The following is a 22,014-nucleotide window of genomic DNA, read 5'->3' as shown; positions in this document are numbered from 1 at the left end:
TATTGTTATTAACAACATTTTCACTTTCCAAGTGGCCTCTAATATCATAAGAAATTATGAAGATCCCGAACAATGAAATTTGGAAGAATGTCGACATAGAAATGATTGGTCAAAATGGAAAGAAGCCATGCCGACAAAGTTAAACTCATTAACAAAATGATAAGTTTTTGGACTTGTAGTCCAAACACCTAAAGATGTAAAGCTTATTGGGTACAAATGGGTATTTTTACAAAAGCGCAATGAGAATAATGAAATATATATAAGATATAAAGCGCGAATAGCACAAGGTTTCTCGTAGAGACCTAATATTAACTACAAGGAAACATATTCTCTCATCATAGACACAGTCACATTTCATTTCTTAATTAGTTTGACAATCTCAGAAGGACTGGATATGCGTCTCATTGATGTAATTACATCATATTGATATGGATCCATGGATAATGATATATATATATGAAAATCCTTAAAAGATTTAAATTGCTTGAAGCAAATAGTACAAAACCTCGTAGCATGTACCTAATCAAGTTACAACGATCCCTGTATGAATTAAATTAATCTGGACACATGTGCTACAATCACCTTAGCGAATACTTACTAAAAGAAGGGTATGTGAATAACCCTATATGTCCATGCATCTTTATTAAGAAATCAACAACTGAATTTGCAATTATTATAGTGTATGTTGATGACTTAAATCTTATTGGAACTCTTGAAGAGCTCATAAGAACAAATTATTTGAAAAATGAATTTGAGATGAAAGATCTTGGAAAAATAAAATTTTGTCTCAACTCACAGATCAAGCATTTTCCAAATGAAGTTTTAATACATCAATCAACTTACATTAAGAAAATTTTGAAACATTTTTATATGGATAAAGTGCATCCTTTAAGTTCTCCAATGGTTGTCCGATCACTTGATGTAAAAATAGACTCATTTTGTTCTTATGAAAAAAATGAAGAGTTTCTTGATCCTTAAGTATCATATCTTAGTGTTATCGGTGCACTTATATATATTGTCAATTGTATATGACTAGACATTGTTTTTTCTATCTATTTATTAACAAGATATAGTTCTACTCCAACTTAAAGACATTGGAATGGTATCAAACATATATTGTGTCATCTTCACGAAACTACTGATATGGGTCTATTTTACTCAAAGGAATCAAAGTTACAATTGCTTGGATATGTGGATGTAGGATACCTTTCAGATCCACATAAAGTTAGGTCACAAACAGTGTATGTGTTTCATTGCAATGGTACTGCTATTTCATTGAGATCTATCAAACAAACAATAGTGGCCACTTCATCAAATCATTCAAAAACACTTGCAATTCATGAAGCAAGTCATGAATGTATATAGTTAAGATTTATGATCTAGAATATTCATGAAGCATATAGACTCTTCTCTATCAAAGGTGACCCAATGATATTATTTGAAGATAATTTGCATGTATTGTACAGATAAAACGGGTTTATATTAAAAGAGATAAAACTAAACACATTTCACCAAAATTCCTTTATACACATGATCTCCAAAAGAGTGGTGAAATTGATGTTCAACAAATACGCTTAAGTGATAATCTAGCATATTTATTCACAAAGTCATTGTCAACCTTAACATTCAAGAAGTTAATACACAAGATTGGAATGCATCAACTCAAGGATATCGACATGAGGGAGAGTATGCTTGTAAAAGGGTGTTAGCGTATTGTACTATTTTTCTCTTCGCCCAAGTTTTGTCCGACTGAGTTTTACTGACAAGGTTTTTAACAAGGTAGTTCTAACAGACCAAGAACAACTTAAAGAATTATAAGAATATTGTACTTTTGTTTCCTTTACTAGGTTTTTCCCATAAGATTTTTTACTAGTAAGGTTTTAATGAGGCATATTCTTCTAATATGGTGGACATCTAAGGGGAGGTGTTATGAATGAAGTGGTGAATGCCACCACATTATTAATTATAATAAATATTAATTAAGTATTATTTATGACTTCCATTAATACTCATTAATGGAAACCATTTGGAAAGCCTATAAAAAGGCTTCCCATCCCTTGTATAAGATGCATCCCGAGCAAGGAAGAAATCTTTCTTTCTCTCATTCTCTATTTCTTTCCAACTCTCTCACTTCTTTTCTCTGATTCCTTCCTCCCATTATATATATTGTTAAAGTAATATAGAGTTATCTCTACTTTTATTTGTGTTGCATTTATCCTCATTTTACAACATTATTAAAATAATATCATGTATATGCTCACACGTATAGGACACGTCCATCTAGTAAATATAAAAATCTCTACAAAAAAAAATTATCACAAAAAAATATTTAATAAAATTAAAAATAAAAACACAAGAACGCTTTTATTGTATTTATTTACTATTCATATTTATCATTTTTTATTCATATATATATATTGTTAATTTCATAGAAAACATTTTTCGTGAGTGGGTTTCTCGTGGATTAAATTTCTTTTTCTTTTTTTTTTCCAAACTTGTGTTTCCCTTTTTCTTGTAAAGCATGTGACTTTGGCCCCTCCTATGCAAGTAGGCTGCAACATGATTTGACTCTTACAGAGATTTGGGATCTAAATAACATTGAATAGGTTGATGTGGTATTTTCAAATCAAGACTATTCTATCTTTTTTTAAGTTCTTTATTTCTAGTCTATTTAGAACGCTTTGGAATTTTTAATTTTAATTTTAATTAAAAATTAAAGTTAAAATAAAAGTCATAATTTTTAAAAAAATAATAATATTAATATGGTAAAAGTCTTATTAAAATATTAAAAAAAAATTATATAAAAAAACAACTTGTTCGCATCAATTTTTGGAAAAACAAAAGCTCTTTTTCAAACCCAATCAAAATGTATATATGGTCTAATTTTGTTTAAAGAATATATGATATAAAAAACTTAACACGAAGTCTTAGGAAAATATTACGTCTTATAAAAACATTATTTTGAATCTTTTTTTTTTTTGTATGTTTAATTAAATTTTTATAATACAATATAATTCTCTCAAATATTAAATCTTTTGACTTCAACTTCAAATAAAAACCAAAAACATAAAGTTATCTTAAATTAGGTGATGTTTGTTTATTTATTTAATTTTTTTCCCTCCATTTTAAATAGAACTTAAAACTAATGTTAATTATTAAATTGTTTGTTTTGTAATATTTTATTTTTATTAAGCATTAAAAGGTAAATAAATATTTTTTTATTTAGAAAAAGTTAAAGGCATGTGCTGGGAATTATTTTGAGAATAATTCTTTGCTTTCTAAAAAAAAATATAAAAATACGTTTGGCATAGAAAACTGTTTTTGTTTTATTGTATGCTTTTAATTATTTTTATACTTTTTGTAATTTGTTTTCTTAATGATATTTTAAGAAATGATTATATAAACATGTAAGATGAATAACAATAAAACGTTAGATATAAAAAGTATTTTAAAACATATTTTAAAATAAGTTAAAAACATTTTAAATTTTCAAATAGAGTTTTGTATTACAAAAATCAAAGAACAATTTTCAAAAACTATTTTTCAGAATTGTTTTTTAAAACAATCACCAAACAAATTTTAAATATTTTGATTTTTTCTATTCAACAAAAAATTTATAATAAATCATAAAAAGATAAAAATAAAATAAACAACATAAAATCCAAAAACAAATTATATTCACCTTAAATCTTAATTTCTCTTAATAAAATTAGTCAACATAGAAGCTCTTGCTAAAGTTAAAAAAAAATGCTTTTAACTTCTCAGAAGTCGGATCAAATATGATCGGGTATTTCTCACTTATTTTTAATTTAGAATTTTGGAACGATAAATATGATTATTTTAAGGTTTCGTTAGCAAACCTAAAATTCAACTACTTTTTTGGTGGCTTCTAGAAACACGATACTAGATGAGACATATGATTATTTTATATAACGTAAATGATAAAATATATTTATATGATAGTTGGGGGGATTTGGTGTCCTATCTACATTAAAGTAGTTTGCCTACTTGTGACATCCTTTTCTCACAATTAAAGACTGAAAGTGAAAAAGAGAAGGAAAGTTGAGGAATTCAATATAGGCGGTGCATGTCCACTGGGCTGGACCACAGAGAGAAGTAAGGAAGTGACTAAGAGGCATACAAGTTTTAGTGACGGGGGATAAATCCCAACAGGGAAAATTGACTGGCGTCAATCAAGCAGAAATACTTGGCACAGGAGTTCGCTCGGTGCTCACTGTCCCCCTCTCGCTTGTCCGTCACTCTCATGGAGTTGCGTCGACTTACCATTCAATCGTTTTGGTTATTATCCGAATTTCTCATTTTTATTTTATTTTTTATATTTGAAGGGTAGTTCCGGTTTTGAGTGAAGATTAGGAATCAATCACATGATTACCTAATTCACCGGTCTTTTGGAATGAATATCATCTCTGTTTGTGGCGGTGTGAGCCTACCATTTCCCTGATCCCTTTCTCTCGCCTAGGGTTTCCATTTCTCCTTTTTTTTCCTCTCCCTCTAAAGCCCAAGAATATGCCTCCATCAATGGAAGATCAGTTCTTGGATGGCGCTGATTCGGATGAGATCTCCAGAAGCTTTACCTGCTGCGTTTGTTTGTCAGTTCTCTCTCTCTCTCTCTCTCTCTTGATTCTTTCATTTTGTTTTTTTTTTTTTTTGCTTTATATGTGGTTTGGGTTTTGGTTCAATCTGTGTTTTTCTTCTTTAGCATTGTTTGATTTGTTTGATTGCAATTGTAAGGTAGTGAATTGAGCATGCTTTGCTAGAGAATGATAACGTGTATTTTGCTGATTGATTGAATTTTCCTTGGGAATTAACTCTTGCCCGAAATAAATAAAGAACAAATTATTTATCAGATAAAAATTGGAACTTTGGAAAGTTATTTGCAGTTCACAGGCTGTACTGCAATTGAGGGAATTCAAAAGTTTTCATTACGATTAGCTTGTTCCTTGGGAAAGGAATGAAAATTGAATTGATGAGTGATGCAAAAAAATTGGTGTAAGGACTCAGAAATGTTCTATTATGGCCTGTGCCTCTTCGAAGTGCATTAAGCAGATTTAGTGAAGCTTGCTAAATTCTTGGTTTGATTGGTGTTGTTAAAATCAAGATTGATTTGTTGATCACTTTAGTTGTATGCCTTTGTTAATTTTATCCCGCTCAAAGGGATTATTTGACTTGATTAGAAGATAGCCACTGCACAGGGATGTGTCCAAATTATTGTAAAAGAAAAAAAAAAGTGTGATAAAAGCAAAAATTGAAAATGGACAAGGAGATTAATAGACAAGGAAAAGGAAAAAACATTGGAGGATGTGGTGTTTGGTATGGTATACCATACTGGTGCAACATCTACCTCAAGCTCTGCCTAACAGAGGTGTGGACAGAGCCCCCACCCCCCTTCGGGCGTGTCCCGCGCCCCGCGATGCCGTCTGGTTAGAAGCTGATAAAGAATCTCTCGTTAGAAATGAGGAAATGCTGGGTAGGTGTCTGATAGGCCTTTGGAAGGGAGACTCGGACCGCCTCCCTGATCTCGTTACCTTCGGGACATGGGCGAAAAATACCTGGCTCCTAGAAGGGAATCTTTGGCTGTCTAACATGAGGGAAAACCTCTTGTTTTTGGAATTTGAGTTTGCGGACGAAGCTGAGAGGGTGCTTAATTTAGGGGAGAAAAGCTTTAGAGGAAGAAGCTTCCACCTTGAAAAATGGAAGCCTTCAATGGGCTGCCTTAAGGAAGACAACGGGGATACGCGCCTTGTATGGGTCAAAATTTTAGGTCTCCCGCTGCACCTTTGGGGAAGAAGCCTCTTCAAGAGGTTTGGGGACTCTTGTGGAAGATTCGTGGCTGTGGATGAAAACACAGCCGAGCGTCGGAATCTCAAGTGGGCCAGAATCCTCATCGAAACCAGAGACTGGCATCACCCAAGTTCTCTGCAGGTGGTCGCCGGCTCCTCTTGTTTCGCTCTGCAGCTCTGGTGGGAAGAAGAACCCCGCTTCTCCACTGTGCTCCCTTCCCATGGGCCCGGTGCTTGGAAGCGCAAGGATGACGAAGTGACCCACTCACGCGCCGAGGGGAGCGTGGGCTTTCCGCCCTCTTCCTCAGCCCTTTCGCAGCCTGAAAAGCTGCCCCCGCAGCCTGAAAAGCCGCCTCCGCAGCCTGAAAAGCTGCCTCCGCAGCCTGAAGAGCTATCTCCGCCGGTTTTGGGGAGAGATGACGCATCAGACAAGTCGAAGTCAACTGCCCACCAGGCCCTTGCCTGCGATTTGGATTTGGGCCTTGGTCTGGACTCCTCGGCCCACCCGGACCTAGCCCGCCCCATTGGGCCTGGGTTAGGGAAGGCCCATTCTCTGGGAAACACTTATATACCCCTTGGCCCAGCTTCTTCCAGTGACTTAGGGCTGGGAACCCCTACCTGCTCCCCGCATCGGAGGAGAGGACCCCCCGCTGAGAGCCCCCAGTTGGAAGCGCCGTCCCATTTGGAAGCAACGTCGGCAAATGACCTCCCTCCCACTGCCGAAGGCCGCAATCTTCAAGGTATGCTCTTGCCCCCTCCACCCCCCTTGAGTGGGATGCCTTCTTCTCCTTCTTCTACTCCATTCTTGGTTACGGGAACCGAGAGGGAAAGGGAATGCTCTGGACAGACGGGTCCGACGTCAAGAGAGACTGAAGAGACGCCGATTCCTCTGTCCTTGATGCTTAGAGATGGGTCGACAGTGGTCCTGAGGCCCGACCCCCCAAACTTTGCGGCGAAGCAGAAGGACCACATAGATATCTCCCCGCGCGAAGAAGTATGGTCAGAGGAGGAGATTTCCAATCTCTTCCATTTTAGCAAAGTCTTGGGAATGTCTGTCGAAGGACACGAGGTTGAAATTCTGAATTTACTTGAGAAATTGAAGCTGAGGACGGGAAATAGCACCCTTTGCAAGCGACGAAAGAAGAAAAAATCTTGCACCACCCGCTTCGAAAGAGAGTTGAAAAGGTTGGAATGCTCTGTTCGTTACGGGGAGACTTCAGGGTTAGCCAAAAAGTCCGGCCACAATTCCTTGGATTTGGTTCCAGTTGACTAATGAGAATTAAAATTCTCTGTTGGAACGTTCGCGGGCTTAATGACTCAGAGAAAAGAAAGTTGATCAAGGGCGTGGTAAGGAATCAAAAACCAGATTTGGTTTGCCTTTTGGAGACGAAGGTGAGAGAGATGTCTCAGCAATTGGTCAACAATGTGGGTACTGGAAGATTTCTTAATTGGGCCTCTGTAGATGCTAGGGGTACGGCAGGAGGTCTCCTGCTCCTCTGGGACAACAGAGTCTTGGAGAATCTGGAGGTAGAAAGGGGGGGGGGGGGGGGGGGTACTCTATCTCTATCCGTTTCAGAAACTGTGTCGATGGTTTCACTTGGATTTTTTCTGGGGTATATGGGCCGGTGATTAGCAGTGAAAAGGAGGATTTTTGGGAGGAACTTAGTGCCATCCGTGGCCTCTGGGGGGACCTCTGGTGCTTAGGAGGGGACTTCAATGCTGTTAGATTCCCAGAGGAAAGAAGGAACTCCCTTAGGCTCACAACTGAAATGAGAAGATTCTCAGAGGTTATAGGGGAACTGGGGCTAAAAGATCTCCCTCTGGCTGGAGGCCCTTTCACTTGGATAGGGGGTTTGAACTCTCAAGCTGCCTCTAGACTGGACCGTTTTCTGTTTTCGGACCAGTGGGAAGACCACTTCTCCGCCATCACCCAAGCTGCTCTCCCTCGTTTGATTTCTGACCATAGTCCTATAGTCCTTCAAGCTGGAGGATTCTCCTCAGGCAAAAGTCCTTTCCGGTTTGAAAATATGTGGCTAAAAATCGATGGTTTCCAAGACCTAGTCCGAAGCTGGTGGAATGGGTATTCTGTTGAAGGTTCTAGTAGCCACTGCATTGCCGAGAAGCTCAAAGCGCTCAAGAAGGACTTGAAGAACTGGAACAAGGAGGTGATAGGTAATGTCTCTCTCAATAGAGCAGAAGCCTTCTCTCGCCTGCAGCGATGGGAGACCAGGGAGAACGACAGCCCCCTCACTGCTAGTGAAGTAGAGGCTAAAAATCTGGCTCTTGAGGACTACAAGAAATGGGCTCTGTTGGAAGAAACTTCTTGGAGACAGAAGTCAAGAGAAATTTGGCTAAAAGAAGGCGACAAGAACACCAAATACTTCCACAAAATGGCCAATGCTAGGGCAAGGAAGAACTTCTTGTCTAAAATTAGAATAAATGAGGTCACTCTCTCTTCTAGTGATGACTTAAAAGAAGGCGTTTGTAGGGCCTATAAATCCCTCCTCTCAGAACCAGGGGATTGGAGGCCTAATATCAATGGCCTTAACTTCAAGGAGCTGGGAGAAGGCTTGGCCAGCAGCCTAGAAGTTGTGTTTTCTGAGGAGGAAATCTATGCAGCCCTAAGCAGCTGCTGTGGCGACAAAGCTCCAGGCCCGGACGGCTTTACAATGGCCTTTTGGTTGTGTTGCTGGGATGTTGTTAAATCAGAAATCTTGGAGCTCTTCAGAGAGTTTCACCTCCATGGGACCTTCCAGAGAAGTTTGAACTCCACGTTTCTATTGCTCATTCCCAAAAAGGAAGGGGCTGAAGACCTAAGAGATTTCAGACCAATCAGCCTGGTAGGGAGTGTATACAAACTACTAGCCAAAGTCCTTGCTAATAGGCTGAAATCAGTGATGGGAGAGGTGATTGCTGATTCGCAGCAAGCTTTCGTCCATGGGAGACAGATTTTAGACGCTGTTCTTATTGCCAATGAAGCCCTTGATTCTAGATTAAAAGAAAACGTGCCGGGCCTCCTCCTTAAATTGGACATTGAGAAGGCTTTTGACCATGTAAATTGGAACTTCCTCATAGATGTGATGTCTAGAATGGGATTTGGGCACAAATGGATCAATTGGATCAAATGGTGTTGGTCCACGGCCACATTCTCAATCCTCATCAATGGGTGCCCCACGGGCTTCTTCCGTAGTTCTAGGGGATTGAGGCAAGGCGACCCTCTCTCCCCCTACCTCTTTCTTTTTGCCATGGAAGCTCTTAGCCAACTGCTGTCACGTGCAAGAAATGAGGGCTTTTTTTCAGGCTTCAAAGTGGGAGGAAGAGGTAGAGAGGGGCTGATCGTTTCCCATCTCCTATTCGCCGATGATACCTTAATCTTCTGCGATGCCGATGCAGTTCAGTTACAATACCTTAGCTGGACCTTCATGTGGTTTGAGGCGATTTCAGGGTTAAAAGTCAATCTGAGCAAGTCTGAGGCCATCCCAGTGGGGGAGTGCCCCCCCATGGAGTCCCTCGTCTCAATTTTGGGATGTAAGATTGGATGTTTACCTACTTCCTACCTGGGTCTTCCCCTTGGAGCCCCCTACAAATCCACTAGTGTGTGGGATGCAGTGGAAGAAAGATTCAGGAAAAGATTGTCTCTCTGGAAAAGGCAATACCTTTCCAAAGGTGGCCGTCTAACCTTATTAAAAAGCACCCTCTCTAGCCTCCCAACCTACTTTCTCTCTCTCTTTGTGATCCCTAAGAGAGTTTGTGCAAGACTCGAAAAAATCCAAAGGGATTTCTTATGGGGAGGGGGCGCTTTAGAAAACAAACCTCACTTGGTGTGTTGGAAGGTTATTTGTGCCGCTAAAAAGGATGGAGGCTTGGGCATACGCAACCTAGCTATTTTTAATAAGGCCCTTCTTGGTAAGTGGTTGTGGAGATTTGCCAATGAGAACGAGCCCCTTTGGAAGCAAATTATCTCTAGTAAATATGACCTTCAAGATGGGGGATGGTGCTCAAAAGGTGTTAGAGATCGTTATGGGGTGGGTGTTTGGAAGGCCATCAGAAACGGTTGGGAAAACTTTCGATCTCACTCCCGCTTCCTTGTAGGGGATGGCACCAGAGTGAAGTTTTGGAAGGACTTGTGGTGTGAAAATCAATCTCTGGAAGAAGCTTTTCCCATCTTATTTAATCTCTCAGTCAACAAAGAAGGCTTGGTTGCTGAGGCCTGGGAGGAAGACGGTGCTGGGGGTAGTTGGGGACCTCGTTTCAACAGACACCTCAATGATTGGGAGGTGGGGGAAGTGGAAAACTTATTAAGCAAGCTTCATCCTTTGGCTATTAGAAGAGGTGTGGATGACTCGCTCAGGTGGAAAGCAAATAAGAATGGGACCTTTTCTGTTAAGTGTTTTTACAGCTCACTCTCAATGGGCATCAACCACCCCTTCCCAGCTAGTACTATCTGGAAGTCTTGGACTCCAACCAGGGCTAGTTTCTTTGGTTGGGAGGCGGCTTGGAACAGACTACTCACCATTGATCGCCTAAAGAGATTTGGCTGGAACATCCCCAACAGGTGCTTCTTGTGTAAAAATGAGGAGGAGTCTATTGATCACCTTCTCCTGTTTTGTGAGAAAGCCAGAATGTTATGGTATCTAACCTTCTCCCTTTTTGGGGTGCAATGGGTGATGCACTCCTCTGTGAAAAGGAATCTCCTGGGATGATATGGATCTTTTGTGGGCAAGAAAAGGGAGAAAGCATGGAAAACTGCCCCCCTTTGCCTAATGTGGACTATTTGGAAAGAAAGGAATAGAAAAGCCTTCAACGATGTGGAAAGAAATGATCAAGATATCAAATCCATTTTTTTTTACACTTTTGTGAATTGGGCTAGGGTATATATTAAGGACCATACTTTATCGTTGTTTGATTTTGTAAATTGGTTAGCCACCAAGTAAGGGTCAGAACCTTTTGTTTCTTGATCCTTTGTATCTTGGTATACTTCGTGTATACTCTCTTTAGCCTTTTGGCTTTTAATGAATTTCCTTTATCTATCAAAAAAAAAAAAAATAATGGAGATGGTCTGTACCGCTTATTAATTCCATTTGTTTCTCTTATTATCCATTATAAGGACTGTGTTGAGGATTTCCATTATCAAAACGAAAATAACCATTCATCCTGAATTGAAAGGTTATATGCCCTGAGTTGAAAACTTTACTGTCAGTGGGACAATCACACTCAAATGCAAGAAAAAGACTGAACAAAACTTGTAGCCTGATTGGGACTTGAAACATTTCTAATGAACTAAGCATAAATGAATAGTTTGATGATTATTTAGACAAGAAGGAAAGAGATCTTATCCTGCTTATACCACATAAATTTCAATAAACTGAAAATAAGAAAAGGAACCTTAAATTTCAAGAATCTCAAAGAGGATATAAACTAGGGAACCCATGTTCCAAGATTAGAATTGATCATCTGGTGGCATGATTTAAACTCCCATGATAGATGATGGAGCTCTGAGATGTGGCTTTTCCAGCTACATTTAGAGATCATTTTATGAGGGACATGAAGCCAAAATTCTCACCAGGTTTAGAGCAGTACAAATGTAATTTGAATTTACCTTCTTTTTTGTTGTACTTTAACTGAATTCTAAGCAAGAAGTTGATTAACCGGGTCAAAATTTCTTTTAGTAATTTCTATGGCCATTATAATTTTTGTCTATGCTCTTGCTTTTACTTATGCTTGTACTCTCACTATATCGCCTATTTCTCAAACAGTCTTTTGACAGTTTTAGATATTATAGGAATTTGCAACTTCTTAGAGCTTTAGCCAAATAAGTTTGATATTCATTGTTGGCGCATTTCCCTAAGAGTTTACACTTTTAGGTTAATTGGTAATTTAACATGGTACTAAAGCCTTGTTTTATGGAAGGAGGTCATAAGTTTAACCCTCATCAGATTTTTATATCCCCCAATTTATTAAATCCATGCATGGGTTCAAAGAAGGCAGCCTGTGAGACAAGGTGTTAGGGCTTTAGCCTAAATAAACTTGATTCACCTTGTTTGCCCATTACCTAACAGTCTAAGCTTTTGGTTCAATTGGTAGCTTAAAACGTCTATTTTACTTGCATGCCAACATTTATTCAGTGGATAAGTAAACAACTCGTTAAATGTAAGAAATGAAAAACAGAGGAGATATTCTTTAATAGACACAACTTGCAAGAAACAACAAAATAGCAGTGTGAGGCCCAAAGAAAACCCAACAAAACCTTGTGCTACTATAGGAGATCTAACCATCACCATGGGGTTAGAGTTCCACTACATGGTCCAAGGATCTGGCCAATCTTTTTTCAAATAATCAGTTAGATGCTTAGATGATCTCATATTCCAACCACATGATGGGATTAGGCCACTAGAGAAAACATAAATCTTACAGATCTAATGGTTAAGCCACAAGGGGCATCTATTCTCTGAGGAAGCATGGGATATAACAGCTGAGAAGTGCTCCTCCACAAGGCATTTTCTAATGCATGCCATCATGATATCTATATTTCACAGTCTGTCATTGTGTACAAATCCTTAAAATTAGAAACATGCTTCTGATTTATTGCTCTCAAAAAAAGTTGATTAACCTAAGTATTGATGTTAACATAGATCCTACAGATTCAATGATTAATCCGCCAGGAGCATCTGTACCATGGGGAAGCACACGATATAATCACTGAGGAGTGCCCCTCCACAAGGAGGTTTCTAATGCATGCCATCTTGATATCCATATTTTGCTTTCTGTCTTTTTGTGTTCAAATCCTTAAAATCAGAAACATGCTTCTGATTTATTGCTTCAAAAAAAGTTGTTTAACTTAAATATTGCTGTTAACATATATATACATGTCTGAAAATCTTTTAGCTTCTGATGAAAAAACATTTATATGCATGTCAATAAGGTTATGAAAAATCTTTTGAAGTTACAAATAGCTAGCTTGACTTCTTTCATCACAAAATATGAGAGCAGAAGATTTAACTTTCTGCATATGACACAGTAGCATGATCAATGCAAGGAAATAGTGGACAATTTTGTTCTAGAAAACAGAATTTAGAGTTGCCTTTTGGTTTTCTGGAAATAGTTTGATCAACAAATAAACAGGACAACACCTAATTAGCCAGCAAAAGGAAGTATAGCATAAAATCTCAAACCCAATTGACAACTTGTTTTAAAGAAGAAAAGATAATTATAGGTTTTATATTTTTAGCAATTAGCATACACTGGTTGTAAATGGGTTTTATTGTTGAATCCTTTCTAATGTGCCTTTTTGTTTTTTGGTGTAGGGATCTCCTGTACAAGCCGATTGTGCTGGGTAAGATGTTACTATTGCAAGTTTGCTTAATTACAAGTGTTTTTTTGAAAGATGTTACTTTTCAATTGATTTCTAATATTTTCTTTCGTTGCAGCTTGTGGTCATATTTCCTGTTTCTGGTGTGTCCATTATTCCATGGATGGCGCACATGAGTCTCATTGTCCAATTTGTAGGAATCCATATAGTCACTTCCCAACCATCTGTCAGATGCTTCACTTCATGCTCTTGAAGATGTATCCTGTTGCCTACAAAAGACGGGAGAAGCAAACTCTAGGTGAGGTTCATATTTTATCTCAAGTGCTTAAATGGGCACACACCTACAGACATCATGTTTGCATGTGAAATGTGTTATGGAAAGGTGCACTGGTGAGACTGTTATCTTTTATTTAATATGAAACATGCTCTTTAAAGGCGAGAAGTGACGACAAAGACTTTGGTCCTCCAACAAGAGGATGTGTAAGGCGGAAGTATCATAATTTATTAATGATGGTGAAAGATCCTTTGGTCTTAATGATCTTTGAATTGGACACTAGTTGCAGCCTGATAATACGTAAACACTCCAAATTCGTCTGACATACTCTTGTTCACACTTTTGTTGTGTCAATGTACTCTTGTTGACACAAACATATAGTCTTGGCATAAGAAATTTATCCTTCCTCAATAAGGCCCTCATTGGTAAGTGGAATTAGAGATTCGCAATAGAGAGAGTCCCTTTGGAAGCATGTGATCATAGGAAAGTTTGGGGAACAAGAGGGAGAATGGTATTCTAAGGGTATGATGGGTGGTTATGGCGTGGGCTTATGGAAAGCTATTAGAAGTGGTTGGAAGGATTTTAAAAGCAAAGTTTGCCTTTTAGTTGGCAATTGGAGAAAGATTAAGTTTTTTAAGGACAAATAGTGCAGAGACGTTTCGTTAGAGAAGTCATTCCTAGATTTGTGCCTCTATTAAGGACACTAGAGTACAAAGGTGTGGGAGCATGTAGGAGAAGCAAGTAGGTGGAGTCTGTGCTTCTCTACACAATTCCATGGTTGGGACCTTGAACATGTGGCTTCCTTCTTCTAGAGATTACAACCATTTGTATCAGAAGGGAAGTAGAGGATAAAATGAGTTGGAAGGTCTCTAAAGGTGGCATTTTCTTTGTTTGGTCATTTTATTCCTTCTTCATTCAGACTAGTAGGGAGTTTGTTCCCCTAACCATTATTTGGAATTCTTGAGCTCCTATAAAGGTGGGTTTCTTCGCTTAGGAAGCTACTTGAGGTAGGATTTTAACTTTGACATTTGACATGTGCAAAAAAGAGGGGATGGGTTTTACCGAGTAGGTATACCATGTGTAAGAAGGATGAAGGATCAACTTATCACATCCTCCTTCATTGCCTTAAGACAAGCATTTTGTGGTAGCTATTTTTTTTAATATTTAGAGTGACTTGGGTGTTGCACGCTTCAATGAGAGGAACCCTTCTTAGTTGGCATGAATACTTAATAAGAAAAAAAAAAAAAAAAAAGGCGAGGAACCCCTTTTTTTTTTACTATTTTGTGGTATGCCCTCTTGTGCATGTTTTGGATTGTTTGGAAGAAAAGAAATGGGAAATCTTTCAAAGATGTGGAACTGTCAGACCAAGCATTCAAATCCACTTTTTTTATGAGTACTTTTTTAGAATCCATTAGAGCGTAAATCGATGATTATTCCATAAATATGTTAGACTTTGTTGATTGGTTTAGCTCCAAGCGAAGGGTGAAAGTTTTTTGGGTTTCCTTTCCCGCTTATTTCACCTTTTAGCGCATATTTTATACATCATGTGTACCTTGGTGCACCCTCCTTTGTTGGATACTCCTCTTTTGTTTCAGATATGGTTGTTTGACTTCAATTGATTTCATTTTTCACTTTCAACTTTCTTAGCAAATAGTTATATTGAAGAATAACATAGTTTGTTAGAAAGTGAACTTTTATAAGAATATTCAAAGATAAGAAATAAAAGATTGGAATAAAAGAGAAGAAAGGGAGTGGAACTTTCTCAAGCATTTATTTCCTGTTTCAGTCTCTTCTCATCTCCTTTCTTTCATTCAGCAAAGAAACGGAGTTTCTGTGACCAATAGTTTGCCTTCAATTGATTTCTAATTATTTTCTTTATTTATTTATTTTTATTATGTTATGTCCAATGTCTTTACTTTTATGAGATCCTTAGCCGATTCCCCATATCCTAAAATTTGAAGCTATGAAGTATTGGACACCTAGACACATGCATGCACTTGGCACCTTCATCAAAGCTATGCAACATAGGTATAGCTATTCTATTTGTGGTTTTTGCATCCATTGACATTGTCTGTATTTATTATAACAGTATTTGTAGTTATAAACACTTGGAGCTTTATGGCTTGTTTGGAAACTCCTTTTGAAAAAAAATTTCTAACTTGAAACATGTTTTGCAAATTTTTTAATGGATAAATTTTTTTGAGAATTTGTTCTAAGAAACGGGTTGATTTTTTAGAACAAATTTGAAATATTTTCAGGTTTTGATAAACAATTGGAAACATAGAGAATAGGTTGGGAACTTTTGCATTGTACATAAGTGTGCAGTGCCTTCAAAGAGAGCTTCTAAGCAGCATTTGTTCCTGAAGATCATCAAGAATTGTTCTCAATAACTTATTTTGAGAACTGTTTTCGAAAATATTGTCAAACATGCCCTTAGATTCAATTCTTATTATTTGTTTATTAAGGTCTCAAATAGTTACTTTCTTTTTAACTATTAATTGAGTAATAAAGTGTGATTCACATCTTGAGTTTAGATGATTGAAGCTTTCTAGAAATCTTAAATCTTATGTGCATGCCTTGCAATAGAAAAGCTAGATGTAAAAGTAAAAGAAATTTGCATGTTGAAGTTTTAGATGAATGAAAAAAGAATGTTTACTTCTATTCTATTCTTGTCTGTACTCTCCATATCTTTTTGTTTATGCAAAACACGTTATCTCAGTCATGCTGTGAATAATCAAAAGGTGGAGGGGAATTGGATGCACCCATAAAAATTTTCTAAGAGGGATCTACAATTTTACTATCCTACAGATGCTGTGGTGGAGTTAATGCCTTGTGTTAAAGTTACCTTGTATATTAGCATGCTTTCACATTTGGCTTATCCATTGCATGTGCTTTACATTATGCAGCATGTGTTTTTTCACACTTAAACTGGATTAGTGAAAGATGAGGTGGAAATAGGCCACTGTATTTTGTGTCTTTGTTTCTTAATCAGGAATGTATTGTGGTCTTTGCATGTTCCAGAAAGAGAAGAGGAAACACGCTGCTTCTCTCCACGGTTTGATGCTTATGGAGGTGGATCACATACTTATAAAAAATTGAAGATCGAAGCAGATCCTGCAGATCCTTCCATCACAGTTTTTGAGTTTAAATTGTGTCCAGATTCTTCTTCCAATAGGGTAAAGAAACATTTTGCTGATTTAATGCAACGACAACCTGTGTCGCTGCCTCAAGATTTTGTCATTCCTATTTCCAAACAAACCTCTGGTGGAAATCCTCAAGGGGCAACACTTGCTGATGAAGAGAATGTTGTGCTTAAAAATAATCTTGATCAAACTTGTGAGCAGCTTTCAATCGCTGATGTACAGTGTACTGCATGCAAGCAGCTGCTGTTTCGACCTGTAGTTCTGAACTGTGGCCATGGTACACTTATCTAATAAAGCCCATGTACATCACGAATTGGTTTTTCCTTTTAATTATCTGATCAATATGTACTTACTGAGTTCCTTATTCTTTCTTATTGTTCAGTATATTGTGAAACTTGTTTCAATATACCAGTGGATGAGAGGTTTAGATGCAAGGTTTGCCAGGTTCTGCATCCAAGTGGGTTTCCAAAAGTTTGTTTGGAACTTGATAACTTCTTGGAGGAACAATTTCCTGAAGAATATGCATTGAGAAGAGAAGCTGTTCAGCTCAAAGCAGTTCATCTGCATGATGCTCCAAGTACCTGTATGTCTTTTTATACCCTTCATTATATTTTGCCAATTTAATTTCATGCATCTGAGTTTATTCATTAGTTATGACATGAGCTCTTATAAGTTATACTTTTGGAAGCTATTTTTCTTTATGAGCAATACACAACCACAAATGACTTTTTGCTTTATAGTTACCCTTTTTTATCCTTTTTGCATGTGAGACAACTTGGAGCCTCCCCAACTCCAATCCCAGCCCCTTACCATCTGGGCCAATCCTCAGGGGCTAGAAATCTTGTTTGACCTTGTCCAATTTTTGAAATAAACGCATCTTCTTATTTTGTAAAAATAACATATGGTCAGCCTCCCTTTTGGTGAAACTTGAGAATAATTATTAGAATATTGGTACTTAATGAACTTTGTCTTTGAAAAACCCCATGGTCTCATGGGCAAAAATACTGAAGAATATAAAGGATAACTTGAGAAATTGTGGGCATTTTGCATTTGTGAATGCAACAGGGAAGGGTGTAGGAGTGGAATGAAAATCTGCTTCTTTTGATTGGAGAAAGTCTATTCATAGAATGGAAAAAGTCTTATGAGTAATCCACATTTTCAGTTCCTTGTTTGATGTTTAGACAATCGATGGACTAGCATTACAATATTACTTGAATGTGACTCAAATTAGCATTAAAAAAAAAAAAAAAAAAAAAATAGGCAGTTGATCTGATTTTTATTCTTACAAATGCATAACATGGAAGATGAAGATCAACAAATGTAATCCATACTGCCACTATTATATTTGTTTCTGATGTTGTCTTGACATGTTGATTGCATGTTCTGCCAGTGTAATTGTATGTATGATATGTATAAGATTATTTAAAATTCCGGAAAAACTTGAATGTTTCATGCATGTCTACTAGATTCATGTCAGAGGGTGGTTGTGTCCAACATGGACACGGCTTCATTTTGTCCTTCCTACATGGACTATGACATGGTGCAAACGTATAGTTGTCTGGTTCAAGAAGGGGAGACAACAAGAGTGATTAAACTGTTGGAGGATGAACTAGAGCTGTCAGACCATCCTGAGTAGCTGAACTAAGAACAATTGGAAAAGAGTTGTCAATCAAAAGAGAAAAAACAGGAACAGAGGGAGGGAAAAGGAAAATTATTAGTCATGTAATACCTTCTTAAATCTGATTTGAAGGGAAAGAATTATTCATTATTGAAATAGATCCAAAATATATAGAACACGTGTAATGGCCCTTTAGCATCTTTATTAAGTAATGTCTGAGGTAAAACATCAAAGTCTAAACCAGATCGTGTGAGTAGCACCACTCCCTGATACTCCCAATGCTTTCAGTTTTTAACTACTATGTACTTGTTTTACAGCTTTCAACATTGATTGGATGAATCCCTTTATTTGGGGATAGATGATGAAATTCATAAAATGTACAAGATTATTAGGAAATACCAGATGTGACTTCATTCTTGTAAGCCTGACTAAAACGGACAATTATATAGAAAGTCCTTCCATTTCAGTGCTCACTCTTAACATGTTGAAATATGGTATGAATGATATCTTAAACCTTGTTGAAATGGTATTTTAAAGGCCAACACAACCTTAGCACGGTGGTACAGGCATCTGGAAGGATGCTATGGGTTTTGGCTTCACTGCTTACTGATTACCCTTAGAAGTGAAAAATACCATTACAATGGTGGGATGTTTAGAAAAAGTATGATTCTGCTCTCTACCAAAGTATTAAGATAAAATAGTTGATGCTATTTTGATGACATCATTGTTGTATGACAGATATGTCAGGTATATCTATGGTACCTCTCAAAATGTTTCCAAGGGGAGTTCAGTTATATGGCTATTGTATTGCTGTTTTGCTAGTTCTGCACTCATTTCCTTTTTTAATTTTGCCATGTATTAATCCTGATGTGTGCTCCAGGGTCAAAAAATTCTGGCATACAAGGTTTCAAGTGGTCCTCGGTGCCTAAAGAGGAATATTCTACATGGTTGAGGGATAATGGGCCAAAGATTCATCCTTGTGCTGGTTGTGATTCTTGTGGGGTAAATATCCTGTTCCCATTATTTCCTACATGTGTGCATTAAGCCTGTGATTGAGTGGCCTGTCCTATAATTAGCATGAAATTCAGTGTAAAATTCCATTCTGTAATAATAAACAAGGATAGTTTGGTTCTCTCAGAAGGAAAACTGTAATGGTACATATTGTCTTCACATTCCATTATGTGATAATTCATAAAACAACATTTGCATGCTTATGATAAAAGAGAAGGCTGTTGGCAGACATTTTTTTGCTTCCTCATCACATTGGCATGGAATGGAATTGTTTCTATGATGTGTTGGACACTTCTTCCTATCAGTTGGTAGTATGTTACACAGTTCTTTATGCATGCCCACACCTGTATGCATGCCACAAAACGTTCAACCTATGGATCTTCCTGAAATGTGCAGAAAGTGTACAGTCATTTTTATTTAGAAGCAACTGTACGGTTATTACTTAGCGCATGTTTGGATACGTTTCCTTTTTTTAAAAAAAAAAAATAGAAAATCTTATACAAAATGTAGGAATTCTTATATAAAAAATAAATACATACATTGCGATCTTGAAAACACATTTTACAATTTTTAAAATTTAAGTAAAAAATTTTCACTTTCACAAATTTTACTCCCAAAGATACTAAGAATAAACTTAGAACCTAGGATGACGTCGTAATGACGGAAGTCCAAAGGAACTAGGGATAAACTTAGATAGAACCTAAGATGACGGCCTAATCACAGAAATCCAAAGGAGCTATAAGAATAAACTTCAAACTTAGGATGGCGTTCCAATGATGGGAGTCAAAAGGAACAAAGAATAAACTTAGATATAACTTAGAATGGTGTCACAATGATGGGAATCCAAAGTAACAAAAAATAAACTTAGAATCTAGGATGGTATCGCAATGACAGGAGTCCAAAGGAGCTAAGAATAAACTTAAATAGAACCTAGGATTGCATCCCAATGATGGGAGTCCAAAGGAGCTAAGAATAAACTTTTAGATAGAACGTAGGATGGCACCACAATGATGGGGAGTTCAAAAGAACTAAGAATAAAGTTAGATAGAACCTAGGTTGGTGTCGCAATGATGTGAGTCCAATGGAGCTAAGAATAAACTTACATAGAACCTAGGATGGTGTCAGAATGACGGGAGTTCTTTGAAAGGAGTTTTAATGTGAAAGTGATAATTTTGAATTTTGAAAAGAGTTTTAAGGACACTAGGAAAATTTCTGCTTTTTATATCAGAATTCTTAAATTTTGTATAGGAGTTTCTATTTTTTTAAAATAAAAAATAGGAAGTGTTTCCAAACATCACCTTAATTATTTGATTCTGATTTAAAAAAAAAAATTACTTCATTATTTGATTATTTATAATGCATTATTGTCCCTGGAAATCGGTTGTTTAGATTATTTTCAAGATTTCTTAAAATTAGTACTTAAAAACCATGAAATGCTTTTGAGGACAAATGAGTACAAAAATATTCATAGATGTGTGCCCACAGACATCTATTAGCATCTGAAATTGCATAGATGATAAGAAGCTTGCTTGTGTGATTTTTCTCTTCTGGGTTTGCTTTACACTTCCCATGCCTGTTGGAGTTTAGGCAACATCCTTCTGAGTAACCAACATTGCTTCCTGAACACAGATTTTCGTCTTCTTTCTGATAAGTAGAAAGATTGTTCACCTTTTCAAAGGGTACTAATATTTAGAATTATATCACAATGGCTGTTGAACTAAAAGCAGAAACCCAGATAACTTCTGCTTCTGTAGTTTTCTGTTCAAATCAAAATTATTGTACCATTTTGAAATGCAATATGGTAAGTTTTTTCTCTTCCTTGTCTGCAGTATAGAGTTCATCTGCAGCACAGTAATGTTTGAGTTTTGTCTTTGTAGATGTATCCGATAGTTGGGGACCGATACAGATGCAAAGATTGCAAGGAGAAAATAGGGTTCGACCTTTGTGGAGATTGCTACAATACCAACTCCAAGCTTCCAGGCCGGTTTAATCAGCAGCATACCCCAGAGCACAAATTTGAGTTGGTGAATTGGAAATTGAAACAAGAAATGATGAGGCTGATGGTAGAGCAACTAGGAGATGGTTTTGCTGCTCCCTATTTCTCTGGTATTAGTTTAGAACAACCGGGAGATCCTACTGCTGCTTTTGTCTCACTAGATGATGCTGAGGAGACAGCAGAAAATGCTGCTGCCATTGTTTTAGATGATGATGCTGAGGAGACTGCAGAAAATGATGTGAATGGCCTGGCTGCCTCTGATGCTGCTCCGGAGCTATAAGCCCAGAAAACTTCATGAGTAGCTTCTGCAGGGTTTTGGGGATGATGCAGCCTGATCCAGCCAAGTTAAAAAACTCCAGCCCTAGGAATAACATCTCCAATCCTCCATCTAAACTACAGGTTTGGGACATACATTTTAGAATTCATTTCTGATGAGTTTCCCATACAGCCATGTTTTTATTGAGTGCCTTTCCATGAGCTGTATTTCTTGTATATCATTCTTGTCCCAGAAGATCTTCTCCACCCTCTTAAGCTGTCAACCCATTATATATGCTTGTCTTCTTTCTTTATTATTACTAGAACTGCTGATGATTACTAAGCAATTATTTTCAAAGGAGTTTTGCTTTAAATTCATGTACTGGATAAAATTGAATTCGAAAGTAGCAAAAAAATTTCAAATACATAAATAATTTATAACAACTTCAAATTTATTTACTAACTTCTAAAATATGACTATATTAACACAACTAATATACATAAAATATAGGTTGGAGAAGCCTCCCCCCAACCCCAACTCAACCCCAGATTTGATTGAAATTTCTCAATTCATTTTTATGTTATTTTAAAATTAAGTGGGTGTTTG

The 22,014-nt window shown here is 37.1% G+C and overlaps 1 protein-coding gene across 1 annotated transcript; it reads left to right on the top strand.

Annotated features, from left to right (window-relative positions):
• Positions 1–3,970: 3,970 nt before the first annotated feature.
• On the top strand, positions 3,971–21,781 carry LOC100260196 (E3 ubiquitin-protein ligase PRT1). Its single transcript, XM_002266050.5, has 7 exons — positions 3,971–4,610; positions 13,106–13,134; positions 13,229–13,408; positions 16,406–16,804; positions 16,910–17,110; positions 19,026–19,147; positions 21,034–21,781. The coding sequence occupies exons 1-7, from the start codon at positions 4,528–4,530 to the stop codon at positions 21,430–21,432; spliced, it is 1,413 nt and encodes a 470-aa protein (XP_002266086.1). The 5' UTR covers positions 3,971–4,527; the 3' UTR covers positions 21,433–21,781.
• The last annotated feature ends 233 nt before the right edge of the window (positions 21,782–22,014 follow it).

This window comes from Vitis vinifera, chromosome 7, assembly GCF_030704535.1.
Source record: "Vitis vinifera cultivar Pinot Noir 40024 chromosome 7, ASM3070453v1".
In the NCBI taxonomy this organism is placed as follows: Eukaryota; Viridiplantae; Streptophyta; class Magnoliopsida; order Vitales; family Vitaceae; genus Vitis; species Vitis vinifera.
The sequence above is the reverse complement of the archived record's forward strand: the minus strand, read 5'-3'. Positions and strand labels throughout refer to the sequence as shown.